The sequence below is a fragment of the Ascaphus truei genome (assembly GCF_040206685.1).
Source record: "Ascaphus truei isolate aAscTru1 chromosome 20 unlocalized genomic scaffold, aAscTru1.hap1 SUPER_20_unloc_3, whole genome shotgun sequence".
NCBI lineage: Eukaryota > Metazoa > Chordata > Amphibia > Anura > Ascaphidae > Ascaphus > Ascaphus truei.
The window spans coordinates 738,037-758,039 of NW_027453859.1; the positions used below are offsets into that span (position 1 = coordinate 738,037).

Genomic DNA, 20,003 nt, shown 5'->3' on the forward strand with positions numbered 1-20,003 from the left:
ACAAGTCTGAAGAGCAGCTAGAGACAATTATTCCCTCTAGATGTATCCTGTCCGCTAACTCGTTTGATATTATCGGCATGATTCAATCCGAGCAATCACAGATTCCTATGGGGCTCAAGGTTCCGGAGGGAAGACTCTACACGGCACCTCAACACCGCAAAAGGGTTCTCGAGTGGTGCCATTCCTCTTAGTCTGCAGGACATCCAGGGATACGGAAAACCAACGACCTTGTTCAACGTACCTTCTGGTGGCCTGAGAGGGCTAAGGATGTGGAGGAGTTCGTCAAAGCATGTGGCACCTGTGCTCGCAATAAAGTACCCCGGGTTAGACCTGCAGGCCTTCTTCCCTTACCCATTCCAGACCGTCCTTGGAACCATATTTCTATGGATTTCATTGTGGAGCTCCCACACTCCAAAGGAAAGAATACCATCCTTGTGATAATTGATCGTTTTTCCAAACAAACTCACCTGGTGCCCTTGAGGGGTCTTCCAAATTCCTCCAGGCTTGCGGACATTTTTATCCAGGAGATTTTTCGTCTTCACGGAGTACCTGCAACCATCGTCTCTGATCGTGGGTCCCAGTTTGTGTCAAGATTTTGGAGAGCCTTTTCTCAGAGGATGGGTATTTCACTTCATTTTTCCTCGGGTTACCACCCACAGACCAATGGGCAGACGGAGAGGGCCAACCAAAACCTGGAACAATACCTTCGGTGTTTCATAGCCGAGACTCAGGATGATTGGGTGGATCTACTTCCTTGGGCTGAGTTTGCTCTTAACTCCCTTCGCAATGACTCCACTCAAGAATCGCCCTTCTTCATAAATTGTGGCTTTCACCCTTCCCGCCTACCCTTCTCTCCTGTACCCTCAGGAGTACCAGCAGTTGATAAACGCATCTCCCGCTTAAAGGACTTATGGACAAGGACTCAGGAGAACTTAAGGGTGGCTACTGGGAGACAGAAACTTCAGGCAGATCGTCTTCGACGCTCGGTTCCGGAATTCGTCCCAGGAGACAGTGTTTGGCTTTCCTCCAGGAACATCCGTTTAAAGGTTCCTACCATGAAGTTAGCACCTAAGTTTCTCGGTCCCTTTCCTGTGGTCAAGAGGATTAATCCTGTGGCTTATCGTTTGCGTCTTCCACCTTCGTTGAAGATTCCTTCAGTCTTTCATGTTTTCTTACTTAAACCTGCATTCCGTAGTTCTCGCTTTTCTAAGTCCACGGCATCTCCACTTCCTCTTCAGGTCCAAGGTCAACAGGAGTACGAGGTTCAGTTTATCCTGGATTCTAGGATCTCCAGAGGAGGGTTACAATATTTGGTTCACTGGAAGGGCTTTGGACCTGAGGAACGTTCCTGGATTCCCCACCGGGATCTCCACGCGCCTCGCCTCGTCCAGGCTTTCCATCGCAAGCATCCCTCCAAGCCATGTCATGGACGCCCGGAGGTCGCCCCTGAAGGGGGGGGTACTGTGAGGGTTTGGGAGTCACGCCGCCCTCGGCGTGCTCCTCACTCACCTACAGCTCCGACGGAGATCCCCGCAGCACACACTCATCCCCTCACCGGAGCGCCGGTCACTGCTTCACGTGGGCGCCCGCGCGCACGCCAGGACTGCACTTCTAATCTCGGGCTGGCGGCTTCACCCGGTCACGCGCACGCAAACCCCGCTATACGGAGGCATGGCCACACGGCGTCGCTCCAACCCCTTAAAGGTACAGCACATCAAAACATTGCTGCAATCAAATGCACTCAGACTACTGGGCTTTATGGCTCCTCCCATGGGACTCATTCTGGACCTATCCCTGCGGTAGCCTGGCCCTTCCACACACCTCCACCTTGCTGCACTGCTATTGGACCCTCTCTCCTATATATACCTGGCAGAATCACTGACTCGTTGGCTGAGCATAGAACCAGTTGTTCTCACCATTCTCTGCCTCCCTAGTTCTCTTTGCAGACTTCCTCGTGAACCGAACCGGCTTCCGCTACGTCTTCCTGTACCTCTGGCAACCTGAACTCGGCATACGGCTACACGACTCTCCGAACCTCTGGCATCCCGATCCTGGCTTATGGTAAACGACAACGTCCCTCTCTCCAACCCCGGACTTGGCAAACGGCCTTACTACCAACCGTACCTCTCCTACCCCGATCCGGAACCCCAGACCAATCTACTCTCAAGACGTGCCCACGTGGCTGTGGGTGGCGTTCTAACCTTTCCCACCTCAGCACCGCGGTCCCGTCTCGTTTGTGGTGAGCACATCCTTACATTATGCTCAGCCCACCAAAAATGGACCCCGCTGAGGTGGAGCGGACTTTAAATGCCCATACTGCTCTTTTTACCAGATTAGAGGCTTATCTGGACCAATCTGATAAATGAATGGATGCTTTACAGCAAAGCGTCCACGCCCTTACTCTTCAAGGTCGAGGCCTCACGCGCCAATCTCCACCCGTGGCACCGGCGAATCCTTTCCCGATACCTCCGTTCACTCCAGAACCACGTATTCCTCCTCCCAAACACTACGCGGGGGATCCCCAAGGATGCCGGGTTTTCATTAACCAATGTCTCGTTCAATTTCGTCTCTCCCCCTCTCGCTTTGTGTCTTCTGTCTCCAGGGTTGGCTACATCTACTCCCTTCTCACCGACCAGGCACTGGCATGGGCCTCTCCCATCTGGGAACAACAGGGGGCTCTCACACAGGACATCGATCTTTTCGTCGAGGAATTCCGAAGAGTTTTCGATACTCCAGCACGGAAGTTAACGGCAGCTTCTGCTCTACACCACATAACTCAAGGAGATCGTTCGGTTGCCGTGTATGCTGTGGAGTTCCGCACTCTTGCTGCTGAGACGGGTTGGAACAACGAGGCTCTATCTTCTGCGTTCTGGCAAGGTCTGGCTGAAACTCTAAAGGATGAGCTCGCCGCACGAGATCGTCCTACTAACCTAGAGGAGTTAATCGCTCTGGCTATCCGTGTGGATCAGCGCTTACTGGAGCGGAGATACGAACGTTCTCATTACCGTCAACGGGTTCCAAGAGGTCTTGCTCCCACCTTCGTGGCTCCGTCACCTTCTTCCGGGGACATTCCTGAACCAATGCAGTTGGGGGGCAACAGGCTGTCTTCTGCTGAGAAGCAACGTCGGCGCACGGCCGGACTTTGTATGTATTGTGGCAATTCCACTCACGCTTTACCCCAGTGTCCCCACAGACCGGGAAACGCCAGCTCCCAATGAGATCCCGGAGAGTTTCGTTGGGAATACTGACCCTTTCTCCCATCGTCCAAAACATCCTTCCTACCAGGATAGTCTTGCCTATAATACTGTCTGGAGAGGGGTTTCACACCCGGGCACGGGCGTTCATTGATTCCGGTTCTGCAGGTAATTTCATTGATGAGACTTTTGCTAGACAGAACAATATTCCATTTATCAACAGGAGGACGCCTGTAGGTCTGGAGGCCATTGACGGTCGACCTCTAAATCCGGCATTCATCACACTACAGACGGTACCTCTTCTACTGCAGTTCGTCGACGTCCATACGGAGATCATTACTCTCGATGTAATCCACACTCCCTCTGCTGAGTTGATTTTGGGTCTTCCTTGTCTCCAACTTCATAATCCTCGCATCGACTGGACGGATCGGGAACCTGTGCAGTGGGCTCCTTCTTGTGCCAAGACATGTACCAGGGTTTTCCAGAAGATCGGTGGAGTATCTACCATATCAGAGAAGATCAACTCCTTACCTTCTGTGTACTGGGAATTCCGTGACGTATTCGATAAAGCACGTTCCGAGGTACTACCGCCGCACCGGTCTTTTGATTGTCCCATTGACCTACTTCCTGGAGCACCTCTTCCCAGGGGAAGATCCTACCCTCTCTTCCAGAGACAAAAGCCATGAACATTTATATTGCCGAGAACTTAGAAAGGGGTTTCATCAGAAAATCTTCCTCCCCGGTCGGAGCAGGATTCTTCTTCGTCAAGAAGAAGGACGGTTCTCTCCGTCCATGCATCGACTACCGGGGTTTGAATAATATCACACGCAAAAATCGATACCCTCTGCCTTTGATTCCGGAACTCTTCGACCGCCTCCAGGGAGCAACTATCTTTTCTAAACTGGACCTGAGAGGTGCTTACAATTTAGTAAGGATACGAGAGGGGGACGAGTGGAAGACTGCTTTTAACACCCATGACGGCCACTACGAGTACCTGGTTATGCCATTCGGTTTGTGCAACGCACCAGCAATTTTTCAGGATTTTGTCAACGAGATCTTTCGGGACATTCTTAACACATTTCTTATTGTTTACTTAGATGACATCCTCATCTTTTCTAAATCCGTTCAAGAACACATCAACCATGTTCAACAAGTGCTGTTACGCCTTCGGGAGAACCATCTCTTTGCGAAATTGGAGAAATGTCAGTTCCACCTCAAATCGGTGGCGTTTTTGGGATACGTTATCTCTGACTCCGGTTTCAACATGGATCCAGAGAAACTTAAGGCTATTTTGGACTGGCCTCGTCCTACCACTCTCAAAGCCGTGCAACGCTTTCTGGGTTATGCAAACTATTACAGACGTTTCATCCGCAATTTTTCCTCTACAGTATCTCCCATAACGGCTCTCACTAAGAAAGGTGTAGATCCTTCATCATGGTCTGAAACCGCCATACGGGCATTTGATCTGCTAAAAAAGGCTTTTGTGTCTGCTCCCATCCTCAACCACCCGGATCCTAAACTTCCATTTACCTTGGAGGTAGATGCCTCGGACATCGGGGCTGGGGCCGTCTTGTCACAGAGGACATCTCCTTTAGCCAAACTGCATCCATGTGCCTTCTTTTCGAAGAAATTTTCGGCCGCAGAACGGAATTATGATGTCGGGAACCGGGAGCTTTTGGCGATCAAGTTGGCACTAGAAGAGTGGAGACACTTCTTAGAAGGTACTGAGACACCCATAACCATTCTTACAGACCATAAGAACCTTCTCTACTTAGAATGGGCACGTCGTTTGAACTCTCGGCAAGCCCGCTGGGCATTATTTTTTTCTCGATTTAATTTTCTCATCTCCTTCATCCCTGGCTCCAAGAATCTAAAGGCGGATGTTCTGTCTCGACAATTCCTTGCTGAAGACAAGTCTGAAGAGCAGCTAGAGACAATTATTCCCTCTAGATGTATCCTGTCCGCCAACTCGTTTGATATTATCGGCAAGATTCAATCCGAGCAATCACAGATTCCTATGGGGCTCAAGGTTCCGGAGGGAAGACTCTACACGGCACCTCAACACCGCAAAAGGGTTCTCGAGTGGTGCCATTCCTCTTAGTCTGCAGGACATCCAGGGATACGGAAAACCAACGACCTTGTTCAACGTACCTTCTGGTGGCCTGAGAGGGCTAAGGATGTGGAGGAGTTCGTCAAAGCATGTGGCACCTGTGCTCGCAATAAAGTACCCCGGGTTAGACCTGCAGGCCTTCTTCCCTTACCCATTCCAGACCGTCCTTGGAACCATATTTCTATGGATTTCATTGTGGAGCTCCCACACTCCAAAGGAAAGAATACCATCCTTGTGATAATTGATCGTTTTTTCAAACAAACTCACCTGGTGCCCTTGAGGGGTCTTCCAAATTCCTCCAGGCTTGCGGACATTTTTATCCAGGAGATTTTTCGTCTTCACGGAGTACCTGCAACCATCGTCTCTGATCGTGGGTCCCAGTTTGTGTCAAGATTTTGGAGAGCCTTTTCTCGGAGGATGGGTATTTCACTTCATTTTTCCTCGGGTTACCACCCACAGACCAATGGGCAGACGGAGAGGGCCAACCAAAACCTGGAACAATACCTTCGGTGTTTCATAGCCGAGACTCAGGATGATTGGGTGGATCTACTTCCTTGGGCTGAGTTTGCTCTTAACTCCCTTCGCAATGACTCCACTCAAGAATCGCCCTTCTTCATAAATTGTGGCTTTCACCCTTCCCGCCTACCCTTCTCTCCTGTACCCTCAGGAGTACCAGCAGTTGATAAACGCATCTCCCGCTTAAAGGACTTATGGACAAGGACTCAGGAGAACTTAAGGGTGGCTACTGGGAGACAGAAACTTCAGGCAGATCGTCTTCGACGCCCGGTTCCGGAATTCGTCCCAGGAGACAGTGTTTGGCTTTCCTCCAGGAACATCCGTTTAAAGGTTCCTACCATGAAGTTAGCACCTAAGTTTCTCGGTCCCTTTCCTGTGGTCAAGAGGATTAATCCTGTGGCTTATCGTTTGCGTCTTCCACCTTTGCGTCTTCCACCTTCGTTGAAGATTCCTTCAGTCTTTCATGTTTCCTTACTTAAACCTGCATTCCGGAGTTCTCGCTTTTCTAAGTCCACGGCATCTCCACTTCCTCTTCAGGTCCAAGGTCAACAGGAGTACGAGGTTCAGTTTATCCTGGATTCTAGGATCTCCAGAGGAGGGTTACAATATTTGGTTCACTGGAAGGGCTTTGGACCTGAGGAACGTTCCTGGATTCCCCACCGGGATCTCCACGCGCCTCGCCTCGTCCAGGCTTTCCATCGCAAGCATCCCTCCAAGCCATGTCATGGACGCCCGGAGGTCGCCCCTGAAGGGGGGGGGGTACTGTGAGGGTTTGGGAGTCACGCCGCCCTCGGCGTGCTCCTCACTCACCTACAGCTCCGACGGAGATCCCCGCAGCACACACTCATCCCCTCACCGGAGCGCCGGTCACTGCTTCACGTGGGCGCCCGCGCGCACGCCAGGACTGCACTTCTAATCTCGGGCTGGCGGCTTCACCCGGTCACGCGCACGCAAACCCCGCTATACGGAGGCATGGCCACACGGCGTCGCTCCAACCCCTTAAAGGTACAGCACATCAAAACATTGCTGCAATCAAATGTACTCAGACTACTGGGCTTTATGGCTCCTCCCATGGGACTCATTCTGGACCTATCCCTGCGGTAGCCTGGCCCTTCCACACACCTCCACCTTGCTGCACTGCTATTGGACCCTCTCTCCTATATATACCTGGCAGAATCACTGACTCGTTGGCTGAGCATAGAACCAGTTGTTCTCACCATTCTCTGCCTCCCTAGTTCTCTTTGCAGACTTCCTCGTGAACCGAACCGGCTTCCGCTACGTCTTCCTGTACCTCTGGCAACCTGAACTCGGCATACGGCTACACGACTCTCCGAACCTCTGGCATCCCGATCCTGGCTTATGGTAAATGACAACGTCCCTCTCTCCAACCCCGGACTTGGCAAACGGCCTTACTACCAACCGTACCTCTCCTACCCCGATCCGGAACCCCAGACCAATCTACTCTCAAGACGTGCCCACGTGGCTGTGGGTGGCGTTCTAACCTTTCCCACCTCAGCACAGCGGTCCCGTCTCGTTTGTGGTGAGCACATCCTTACAACTTCTGGCCGTGAAGATGGCTCTTCAAGAGTGGAGACACCTGCTGGAGGGGTCGAAAGAGCCATTTACTATTCTCACGGACCACAAGAACCTTCTTTACATAGAGAACGCTCGACGCCTTGGTCCACGACAGGCTCGTTGGGCTCTTTTTTTTTCTCGATTCGATTTTCACCTTTCCTATATCCCCGGGACCAAGAACGTAAAGGCAGACGCACTCTCCCGTATACATTCTTCTGAAGAGAGGCCAGAGGAATCTTTGGAGACTATCCTTCCGCATGAGAGGATTCTCGCCACGTCTTCTTTCAAGAATCTTGACAAGATTTTGCACTCCCAGAGACGCATTCCCAAGGACTTGGTCGTTCCCGACAACAAACTCTTTGTACCTTCCAAATTTGTTCCAGAGGTCCTGTCTTGGGGTCACTCCTCTAAATCTGCAGGTCATCCAGGTTTTAAGAAGACTACTGATCTCATTCGTCAGAATTTCTGGTGGCCAAGGATGTCTCAAGATATTCTGGAGTTTACCCGCGCCTGCCCCACGTGCGCTCAAAGCAAGACTCTCCGTCAAAAGCCTCAGGGTTTTCTCTTACCCCTTCCAGTTCCCGACCGCCCCTGGTCCCACATTTCGATGGACTTCATCGTGGAGTTGCCCAGGTCCAGAGGAATGAACACTATCTTGGTTGTCGTGGACAGGTTCTCAAAGATGTCCCATTTCATTCCACTTAAAGGATTACCCACCTCCCCCCCTTGCTGATATCTTTACAGAGCAGATTTTCCGGATTCATGGGATCCCTTCGTCCATTGTTTTTGACAGAGGTTCTCAGTTCGTATCCAAATTTTGGAGAGCTTTCACGAAGAGATTGGGCATCTCTTCTTCTTTCTCTTCCACCTATCATCCTCAGTCCAATGGACAAACGGAGAGAATCAATCAATCCCTGGAGAAGTACCTGAGATGTTTCATAACCGATTTCCAGGATGATTGGGCTCAACTCCTCTCTTGGGCAGAGTATGCCGTCAATTCTGCCAAAAACGAGTCCACCCGGGAGTCGCCCTTCTTTATAAATTATGGGTTCCATCCTCCCTGTCGTCCCATCCCCAACATCCCTTCTGGAGTACCAGCCGTAGATGAACGCATTTCTTCCCTCCAAACCGCATGGTCCAGGATTCAGTCTACCCTTCTCAACTCCTCCCACAGATCGAAACTACAGGCCGATCGTCATCGTCGTTCGGCGCCCAGTTACAAACCAGGGGATTTGGTATGGCTCTCCTCTAAGAATATCCACCTCAAGGTACCATTTCCTAAACTGGCACCTAAGTTCCTGGGTCCCTTCCCTATTTGCGAACAAATCAATCCCGTGGCATTCCGGCTCCAACTACCACCCAGTATGAAGATTCCCAATGTCTTTCATGTGTCCCTCTTAAAACCATTTATCTCCAGTCACTTCTGTCCGGATCAGACTCGTAAACCGGATCCCATTACTGTACAAAATAACGAGGAATATGAAGTTCACTCTCTTTTGGATTCTCGCCTATCCAGGGGGTCAGCTCCAGTTCTTGGTGCAGTGGAAGGGCTTTGGCCCTGAAGAGAGATCCTGGGTACCTTCAAAGGACATTCATGCCCCGGCCCTTCTTAAGTCCTTCAGGAAAAAGTTTCCAGAGAAACGGTTCTTGGATCATCCTGAGGCCGTTCCTGATGAGGGGGGGTGCTGTCAGGAGTCGGCGTTCTCCACGCTCCCCACACAGAGCACCCCCTTCCCGCAAGGAGTCCCTGGACACACAAAACAAACCTTCCTTACCGGCCTCCACGGCTCCTCGCCCCTGCCGCCGTCGCGGGATCCCTCCCCTCGGCGATTCCTCTGCTCAGCGCCGGGCGCGCCCATGCCCTCCTGCATGCACACCTGCACGCACACCTGCACGCACACCTGCACCATCCACTGGCTCAGTTCACGCGCGTACACGAGTTACGGAGCACGCTCAGTTTGCACACTCTTCTTCCCATCCCCCGGACCTCAGGCTCCGCCCCCGCACACTGCACGGGCATACTCAGGTTACCAACAAGACTCACCTGGCCTGTTATGCCTGCACCAATCTGCAGTGTCTCCCTGTAGCTCTTCCTGTCCCGCCTCCGTTCCTAATTGGACCTTCCTGCTTTATCTAGCTCCTCTCTGCTCTCAGTCTTTGCCCGACATAGGGCCTCATGCAGTAAGCGTTGATAAGGGAATTATCGCCATTTTATAGCCAAAATTGGGTTTGAGATTCAGTAAGCGCCGATAAGTGCTTGATTTCGCCAGGTTTCGGAGCCGATTATTTTGTTATGGCCAGTCGGCTGCCGATAAGCCTGTTTTCGCCACTGATCGCCACTTTTTGAAATCGGCTGGATTCAACAAAAAAAAACAGCTTATCGGGGCTGATCGGCACTACGAAATTGAGATGTTATGGCCAATTTCTCCCGCCAACTAAAGTTGGCAGTTTGGAGGGGAGAACGATCGCTAAGGCTGCCGGAACGGCACTTAGAAAAAAAAAATCTTCTGTACATCAATGGAGTCAATGGAGCGGGGACGTATAACAGTATAGTACTGTTTACGTTTCATTGCTCACAATACAAACGTCATTTGCATTACAGTGTGGGGGCATTCCCTGCATTGTGTCACAGCTGACGTGTATTATTTGCATAACATTATACTTTTACATGTTTTCAGCATTTGCGGGTCACATTACTCATCATGTGATGATGTGGCAAGGGAAAATACTATACTCAACTCTTAAAGGAGAACCTCACATCATATCACACATTTTACTGAACTGAGCGACAATTATTTACATGATGTTACACATGTCACACATGTCACACATACACCGTATATTCATGTTCCTTTACATTACACAATGCTTGTAATGTGTCACGCATCTTTAAACGTTCATGTACATCTGTATTCTCATGTTTACATATACTTTTGGGTCCTCCCTATTTTCATGACGTCACTTATTGGACGCTCAATCACATTGCATGTTTACATTGTAACCGTAGCATTACAAGCACTTCAACCTAACTTATACACACATGTACAGTAATTCATCATTGGGACACCTTGTAAACTCATTCTATAGCAACTATCCTCATTACAGAAATGCATGCATATGCACACGACTATTCATTGTTGTCAACATGTCACAATAACATGCCTAATTACACATGTTACACCAAACTTTTCCCACGTCAATCTCAGCCTTTTTGTCTAATTACATGACTGACTGTTGCGTTCAGAAGTTTTACATGCATTGCACATGCAACTATTTATTTGCAAGCAATGTTTGTACAAAGCTTCACGTCACATAATTGGCAAATATCATCATTCCCTGCAGAATACACACAACAAATACTTATAACAACAACTGCACACAGCTTGCCACAGAAGTACTTTATTATGTTAATGTAACACCTTGCATTTTACTATGTCACCTGACATCATCACATACCTATTTAAAGGACGCCCATTACCTGCTCATTCACAGCTACTCATTTCAAAATGTTGAGATTGTTTAGGAGACGGAGGAACATTCTTTTCTATGACATGCTTGATGATCAAGAGAATCATATAGGGCAAGGGAGGGACACACCGAAGGACAGTGACAGGGACAGTCACGCGGATACGACAGGGACAGGGAGAGGGACAGGCCGAGGGACAGGTAGAGGGACAGGAGATCAGAGGAGAAGACAGAGGAGACAAGTTGTGCCTCGTCCGCGTCTGTACAGGGAGAGAACCCTGTTAGATGGGATGAGTGAGGAGGAGATTGTAAGTCGCTATCGTTTGAGTTCAGCAGCAATCTTATCTCTTTATCAGGAGATAAGGGGAGATTTAGATTTTTTCACAGCCAGAGGTCGTGCAGTCCCTGGGCTTGTTAAAATGCTGTGCTCATTACATTATCTTGCTTCCGCGTCATACCAGACAACTGTGGGCATAGTGGGCGGGGTCTCGCAATCTACATTCTCGCGGGCCTTGACCCAGTTTCTCTATGCACTCAATAGACGCGCTAGGAATTATATTCATTTTCCTACAGAGGCGACAGAGTGGCTGGAAGTCAGGACTGGCTTTTATAATATAGCAGGGATACCATGTGTGCTGGGTGCAATCGATTGCACACATGTTGCTTTGATTGCACCTAGTCAGAGTGAGCATGTGTACCGCAATCGTAAGCACTACCATTCACTCAATGTACAGGTGGTATGTGATGCGACGATGAGGATAATGCATGTGGTACCCAAATTCCCTGGTTCCAGTCACGATTCCTCTATCCTGAGGAACTCTTCAGTCTTCCATGCGTTCGAAGAGGGACATTTTGAACCTGGTTGGCTGCTGGGTGAGTACACATTTACATGTTCTAACACAAAACACATTTTTATTTAGGAATGTTGGCATTGTACAATTTGATCACTAATGTCAGCTTATGTGTGCTCCATTCATTATAGGTGACTCAGGATACGGAATTAGGCCGTGGCTCTTGACTCCGGTGCTAAACCCTCAAACTGAAGCAGAGGACAGGTACAATGCAGCCCATATATCTACAAGATCTGTTATAGAGAGGACATTTGGCCTACTCAAGACCAGATTTAGGTGTCTGGACAGAACTGGTGGGGCTCTTCTATACAAGCCTCAAAAAGTGTCTGATATTATCCTTGCCTGTTGCATTTTGCACAATGTTGCACTGAGGCACAATGTACAGTCAGACCTAGCTGAGCCTGTGGTAGACGAGCATCCCACCCATGTAGCTGCTGAAAATGAACAAACAGCCAGTGGTGGCCAGACACGCCAGAATCTCATCAATTCATTTTTTTCTTGTAAGTATAAACATATATATTCTACTTTTATAGTTACATTATGTTATCTTAACAATAATGTTTTTTTATATACCCTTATGGTAGGACACAGATGAATATGGGTTGCACACCTTTCTTCTCTCTGCTGTGTGCACAAAGGGATGTGGCACCGGTATGTTATTGTTGCACAGGTTATATAATCCCTCTTCAATTTTACTTTAGTTGTGTGTATGTGAATACAACTGGGGTAACAAAGCACTAATATTTTAGCATTGTGTTGTTCCTTATGCTAACACAATACACATATTATGCCCATACTCATTCATGCTTCTAGTATGCTTACATACAATGTTATTGGTGCAGTGTAACATGTACATCCATATGATGTGTACACCAGGCTGATTTACATTTTGAATGTCATGAAATATACATGGTGTTGCACATTTAACACCAAATACACACTTTGCTGTGTTGTTTACGGTACTGAAGATGGCATGTCAATGTTTGCAATTTATATATTGTTCCTTTGCATTATAGGTATATCTCCAGTATGACTGATCATGGTACTGTATGTATATTTGCTGACATCTCTCATAAGATGTGCCTACATCAATCTTCCTATAATTAGTTGAAGTCAAAACCCAACATATTGGTTTAAACACAAATGTAACATATATGTACTTTCTGTATCATGTATATGCATTTAGCTACTCTTGAGCTTTCATGTGCATTGTATTAGAAAATGATTACTCCCATTTCATCACATTTTATGTATGTTTCCTTATAAATTCCATTAATGTAATATAGAGGTGTTTGGAGACAAGGGGATAACTGTACTTATTTGTTTACTTACGGGAGCTCATTCATCACGGATGAAATTGACTGATCATAACACTCCATGCATGAATGCCTGTAATCACAACAATGCGTACTACATCTTATATTTAGCAATGTAGGTGTTTTTTAATGCTAGGAATTAATAGTCAACATTAATTTAAATTTGTGACATGTGTATGTATAAGTCACACGTGTGTGGATGTGTCCTACATGTACCAAGTGTAAAACTGTTAACAGGAAACACAATTTTGTTGCAAATGTTACTGTCATTTAGCATTTCTAATTTACCAATATGACAATGTTGGTAATATTTTTGCAATATAAATCACGTCACTTCATCATTATCATGATGATAATTATCAAGTATTCTCACAATTGTAACGTCAATCACGTGCACATTAGCATAGACACACTTTTTAAGACAACTGTTTGTGTCTGTATCAATTTGTGTAGTATCCATGTATAACACCGACAAATGATAACACCAGCTTTATTATGGTAGCTTATATCATCATATTGACTATACTATGTATTTTTAGAACGTTTAATAAACACAGTAAACTATAGTTAGTTAGGTTAATGAAATATACACAGAAACGTACTTCATTACATGATGTTGATGTCATATTCAGAACATCATGCATTGTAGGGGACCACAACATCTGGGCAATAACATTATTTGCTACAGTCCCAAACCATTTTATCAACATACCCATGTAACAAGAGATTTTTAACAATAAATGGCTAGTTGGTTGTAAGTGTCCTTTACATTGGGAGAAGGAGTGGCTCAGTGAGTAAAGACACACACTGGCACTGAGAGTTTGAAGCAGGGGAGTCTGGTTCAATTCCCGGTGTCGGCTCCTTGTGACCTTGGGCAAGTCACTTTATCTCCCTGTGCCTCAGGCGGCAAAAAAAAAATTGTACGTTCCACGGGCCAGGGACCTCAGCCTGAAAAATGTGTCTGTAAAGCGCTGTGTACAACTAGCAGCGCTATACATGAACATGCTCATATTATAATTATTATTATTATTCTTATTATTATTGTTACATAGTTTCGACAGTCATACGTTCCATTACACAATAGAATACACAAATGTGTTAGCAGAGTGGGAATGGTTGTTATATATAAAACACACCATGCCATAAAATGATAGTAGTCATTTAAGAACACTCAATAAAAATTCATGAGGCACTATTTTGCAACATCATTATGTTAATTAAGTGCTTATGCAATATAGGCATAAGGGTATCACATTTTTAATTGTTTGTTAATAAGCGCTGCAAGCAATATAAAATTAGTTCCATATGTAGTATAGTAGTCGGTGGCTCCTCCTCACAATCATCTCATATAAAGGTAGACTCTTCTGAAATCATACATTGATCCGATTGTATCTTCCCCGACATCTCTGAAATACAGCAAACACATGATGGTCAAATATGGCACCTTACTATATATGTATCCGTGATAACGCGTTACACAGCTCTATATGATTGTGTACATACACACGTCACTCACTTATATGTTAGAAGTACAAGTGTACATCAGTATGTAATGTTTCTTTAAATTTGTAGCAGGCATAACTATGTATATGATGTGAACGTTGCCTGTATACTGAAAAATGTGCGCGCACATCTTAGTGTGCGCACGCACTTCACGCTTGGCTGCACTAACTGTTAGCGCATGCGCAAAACAAAGCGTACGTTGTGCGTTCAATACATCTTGAAAATACCATTAAACATAAAATCTTTATTTCAAATACAATGAATACGAAACTACATTCGTTCTAAACGAGTACATCTGTATTCTTTTTAAACAGACGTGTTTGGACAGAAAGGACGGCCGATAACACAATGCGCAAATGCAATACGTGTGACGTCATGTTAAACCAGCGTGAAACGCACGCTAACACTCCTCCCACTCAATTAACATTCGGCTAACGCCCAGTTGACGCCTACAAACACTGAGCCGCACACATGACACACTGCAGTTACCGTTACTATAACAAAACATGACAGCCAATAGGCTTTGAGGCGCGCACGTCGCTTGGGGGCGGGACTTACATCCGTAATCCTTTTTAAGGACGCCTTGGGCCATGACAAGGGTCCCACGTCATACGTGGTGGACCCGCTTTTAAATGTTGTAGATGTAGCATGATAACAAAACAGGTATGTGTTAGAGTTATGGTAAAATGTTGCTAATATGTTTAAAGTGATAGGAAAGTACGTATATTTATTCCGTCAGCAATGTGTACTACTCTTTCAGGTTCTACTATATTGTATTCGGAAACAATTTCTTTGTGATCGCTACATGTTATGCAGTCTGCAATGTTACGCTGTATCCACGCATTGAAAGGGAAAATGGTGGTTACAAAAAAAAAAAACATTTAAACGCAGAGTCAACTCATAACGGTTGTTATATTTACCATTCTTCTAGAATTAACTCTTCGTCTGGCTGCAACTGGTCGCTCCAGAAATGCAAGGCTTTTTCATCCACGCTTGACCCACCCGCTGAATCCAGTATGACACACATCTCCTCCATGAAGCGCTCATAGGAATCGCCACTGCTTTCTTCAAACAATTGGTCGGGAGGTAGGTTCATTTCTTCGGGTACCCATTCCAATGCATTTTCAGCTGAAAGGCTTGGTACATAATCATAGTAGTTTTGTTGTTGTACAATGTGGGTTTCAGGAATGGAGGGTGCAGATATTGCAGCAGGTATCGATTCACACGGAACAGTAGTAGCGGATCCATTGCTATTGGCATTAGGAATAAATATGCCTTTAACCACAATATATGTGCCCTCTTTCACGGTGAAATGTTTTTCTTTGGCAATCTTCCAGAAACCATAGTTGTCTTCTAGCTTATCCTGCACACGTTCAAAAAAGTCATTAGTTGATAAAGTGAATCTTATTGAGGAATTAAAATTGCGCGCATGCCGACGGTCTTGGTAATAAGGATATTTTGCTCGAATCAAATCATAGATTTGGCGTGTGCTCGCTTGGTGTCCGCAAGTTCTCAAAATAGCTTCTGACACCATGTATTTATACCCTAAATTCGGATTCATATTTTTCACGAATTCATCAGCCATTGCAAATTAGCACAAAAGATGTGTGCAGGTATCTGTTCTTTGCTCATCAAAATGAAACTGCTCAATGGCTAACAAATTGCTGTGTTTCCTTTTCAAGGTCAACAAAACTATAAACTGTAACTCCTTATTTCAAACGCCAATTGGATTTGTAGTTTTAATTGCTTGAACATTTGTGGTTTGTGATAGCCGCATGTGGGACAAACATGTATCCTTTTTTTATCTCGTTTCTGAAAACATTCCTACACTTTTAATTCAGTAACATTCAGTTTTCTTGAAAAATAACAAAGAGCACTGTGTGAAAATAGTGCTTAGACAGCCATATCAGTAAATACACACACCTGCAAAATGAAATGTTTTTTTCCCACATACATTTCTGTGTGTATTTGAAACTCTGGTTAACTCCCTGTCTGCATGAGTTTAAATACGTGTGTATGTATATATATATATAAATATATCTCTCTCATAAATATATATATATAAAGTGTATATTGTACTATATGTATATTGTGTGTGTGTATGTGTATGTGTATGTGTGTATATATATATATATATATATATATATATATATATATATATATATATATTTTTTTTTTTTTTTTTTTTATATTGCAGGAGTACACACAACATATTGATGGCAGTAAGTAGGCCTTGTATGAAACCTATTTAAATGGTGATAAACATGAGTGAATTAAGTAATAAACATTTGTTTGCGCCCAATAATGTTAGAGGCTCACACTTAGTATAGTTCTCAAACATTAGGCCTGTATTATTTAAATACTGTGTTTTCACAAGGAAGCATGAAGTGTATGTTTTTTGTAAATACATCTATACCAGTTTAGATAGTACTATATATACATACACACACACACACACACAGTGTGTGTGTGTGTGTGTGTGTGTGTGTGTGTGTGTGTGTGTGTGTGTGCATATATGCATACATACTACATATATATTAGTATAAATTCAGAGATGTTCTTGAAACAAGAACACATAAATGATTAAAGGACAACATTACAATGGCCAGCAAAGGTAAGTAATATTTAACACAAAATCCTGCTGTACACGTACAAGAAAGATGTTTGCAGTTAAATAGGTGCTTTTATAATTGCATGTGAATAATATGCACATGCAATGATTACATCAAGTAACACACCCAAATGCAATGTTTTGCTGCAAAGTCAATGGCAGCTTCTCTAAACTTAGCAACTGGCTCCTGGTGGACCATTACTGAACAGACGATTAAAACATAAATATTTATAACACTATTCATTAATTAGGAGTGTTAACATTTCCAAAACTTCACGTGTACAAGAACATATTTGAAAGTTTGGAAACAACACAGTCTTCAGCATACATACAATATTAATTAGATAATCTGAAGTCAACAAAACAAGGCCAAAGACATATTTTGTGAATTATAAAATTAATTTTTTTTGTTCCTTTTGAGAGCGAGTAACAGGCCTGCTTGTTGTCTCTTGAATTTCCCTTTTTCGTTTGCCACCAACTTTAGCCACAACAGAGCCACTTTGAGTGGCCTCTGGCACTTCACGGGCAGGGCTTGTGGCCAGTGACTCACCTACAGGGCTTTTGGGCAGTGATTCACCTACAGGGCTTTTGGGCAGTGATTCACCTACAGGGCTTTTGGGCAGTGATTCACCTACAGGGCTTTTGGGCAGTGATTCACCTACAGGGCTTTTGGGCAGTGATTCACCTACAGGGCTTTTGGGCAGTGATTCACCTACAGGGCTTTTGGGCAGTGATTCTCCTACAGGGCTTGTGGCCAGTGACTCACCGACAGGGCTTGTGCCCACTGACACATGTGAGCAAGTTGGTAGACACTGCACAAGTGATGGTTGGTCTGTTTCATGTGTGTCTTTTGTTGTTTTTGACCAAAAACTGGTCAGTAGTAACTGCTTGTGTTTTGTTTTTGTGGCCTCCTTTGTAGGTGTCAGCTGCTGAATTTGTACAGATAGCAGCGGTAGGATGTCGTCAGGAACCTGCACAGCAATGTCTGCTACTTGACCGGTAACATTCGGGCCTGGTGAATGAATATCAGAAGCATGTGGTGAAAACTGACCTGCATGAACAGATCCTGCCTGTGAGGTGTTCAAGTTGAATTGTGGTACATTAGTCATTCTCAAGTAATTAGCTTGTGTTTGCTGAACAACTAATGCTTCGAATGAGGTGTTGATTTTTTGCAACTGTTTAGGCACTTCAATGAAGACTCTGTGGAGATGTGCCAATTGTGAAACTGTTTCTTCCTGCAGTGCAATCATCCTTTCCAGCACTGTCATCAGGTCAGAATGGCGACGATTTTCTGCTTCCACAATTTTTCCCTCAGAAGCTACAATTGCATCGTATGTGGTATTTGCTGGACGATTTGGCGGTAAAACAGTTTCAATTGGAACCTCTTCGTGGTCACTTGCTTGTATTTGTGTGTCTATGGCGGCGGCATCATCATCATCATCATCATCATCATAATCCTCTTCATCATGTTCTACAAATAAATGTACACATTATTAAATGGCATGTTAATCTCTGCTGTGTTACTATGTAATTCTACTGTGTCATAAGTAACAACTAACATGTTTCCATACGTTTTATAACCTCACATTAAAAACTACCTTGACTTAAGAATAATGTTTGGACTCAGTATGAAATATGAGTGAATGAAAACTTGCTGTAAACTCACAACTCCTACATGATAGTTAACATCACTAACACAATACATGTTGCCTTACACTTCATTTTCACTGACACTAAGTAATCCTATTTAAAGAACATGTGCAAAACAAATAATGAACATGACAACATAACATATAGAAGAGCACATATTATATGGCCACCAACTGATACACTCACCTTCTAGGTGTGTTGAGCTGGCTGACCCAGGTGAAGACACTTGTTCCGTCTCAGGTGACACATGTCCTTCAGGGGCAACTATATATAACAATAACATAAGTTTTACATTTACATGTGTAAATATTGAACAAACAGTTATTGTATGTTCTGTATTTATGAGTACCTAACAGCATCAGTTCCTTAACCCAAAATGTGTGTGTGAAAGTGAACATAAATAGTTGTAATAACAATGTACATGCCTGTGTACTTAGAACTTTTGAGTTCCCTAACATAAAACATACTATGTTTCTGCAGTAATGCGTGAGGATAAATAGATTAAATTTGTAAATAAAAATCATATGTTGTGTAGTGATATCAGTATCATAATGTACATAACTATCATGAGATGACCATTCACAATGGTTATCATGAAGGTGGTCATATTGCAAAAAGTGTTGTTTTTGGTAGAGGATATGTGTGGTACATTAATATAAGATGTGGCACACCTGAATGTGGCTGTGACTCAACAAGACAACACATGCAGTGTGTGATAATGTGTCGTTGATAGTAGTTCAACTATAGATATGAGTGAACTAATGTGTGACGTACGCTTTGATAAGTAATGAGTTGTTGGGGCATTTAGTAGCTAAAGTGAAGCTTTCAAATGAGTGTGATTAACTTCAGTTGTGCTAGTCAGGTTGTAATAACGGTATTCCCTTCCCCAAAAAGCCTAATCAGCCACACCTTTCAATTACTTGAAACAGGTGAAAATGGTGTGAACTAAGTTGACCCTAAAATGAGGCTGTAATTAGTGTGTGTGCTGAACCCCACCCCCTCTGTTGAAGTGTATGCTGTGATGAGATATTAATTGCAGCTGCTTTAACACAATGGTAGATGAGCTAAATAGTCGTGTGCAGTTTTTAAGTTATGAAAACAATGACATAACATATGATACGTGTGCCTCATTATGCTGTCTGTATATGACTTAAAGCAAAAATGGACCTTTTCATTAACAACTATAGATGTGTTAGTGCAAGTGATGTTTGT

General features: G+C 44.7%; 1 protein-coding gene across 1 annotated transcript; it reads right to left on the bottom strand.

Annotated features, from left to right (window-relative positions):
- Window positions 1-961: 961 nt before the first annotated feature.
- LOC142474722 (uncharacterized) lies at window positions 962-19,273 on the bottom strand. Its single transcript, XM_075580908.1, has 3 exons — window positions 18,978-19,273; window positions 17,908-18,612; window positions 962-1,089 (listed from the first exon to the last, which is right to left on the bottom strand). Exons 1-3 carry the CDS (start codon window positions 19,072-19,074, stop codon window positions 962-964), a joined length of 930 nt encoding a protein of 309 aa, XP_075437023.1. The 5' UTR covers window positions 19,075-19,273.
- Between the last annotated feature and the right edge of the window lie 730 nt (window positions 19,274-20,003).

What these genes read in the sequence shown, in the direction of transcription:
- LOC142474722 (XM_075580908.1), bottom strand. Translation starts at nt 19,074, where the DNA reads ATGTTATTGTTATATATAGTTGCCCCTGAAGGACATGTGTCACCTGAG. An exon ending in CAGCTCAACACACCTAGAAG is followed by an intron (nt 18,613 to 18,977) that starts GTGAGTGTATCA and finishes ATTTATTTGTAG; the next exon opens with AACATGATGAAGAGGATTAT. An exon ending in AGTGGGCACAAGCCCTGTCG is followed by an intron (nt 1,090 to 17,907) that starts GTGAGTCACTGG and finishes TCTTGACCACAG; the next exon opens with GAAAGGGACCGAGAAACTTA.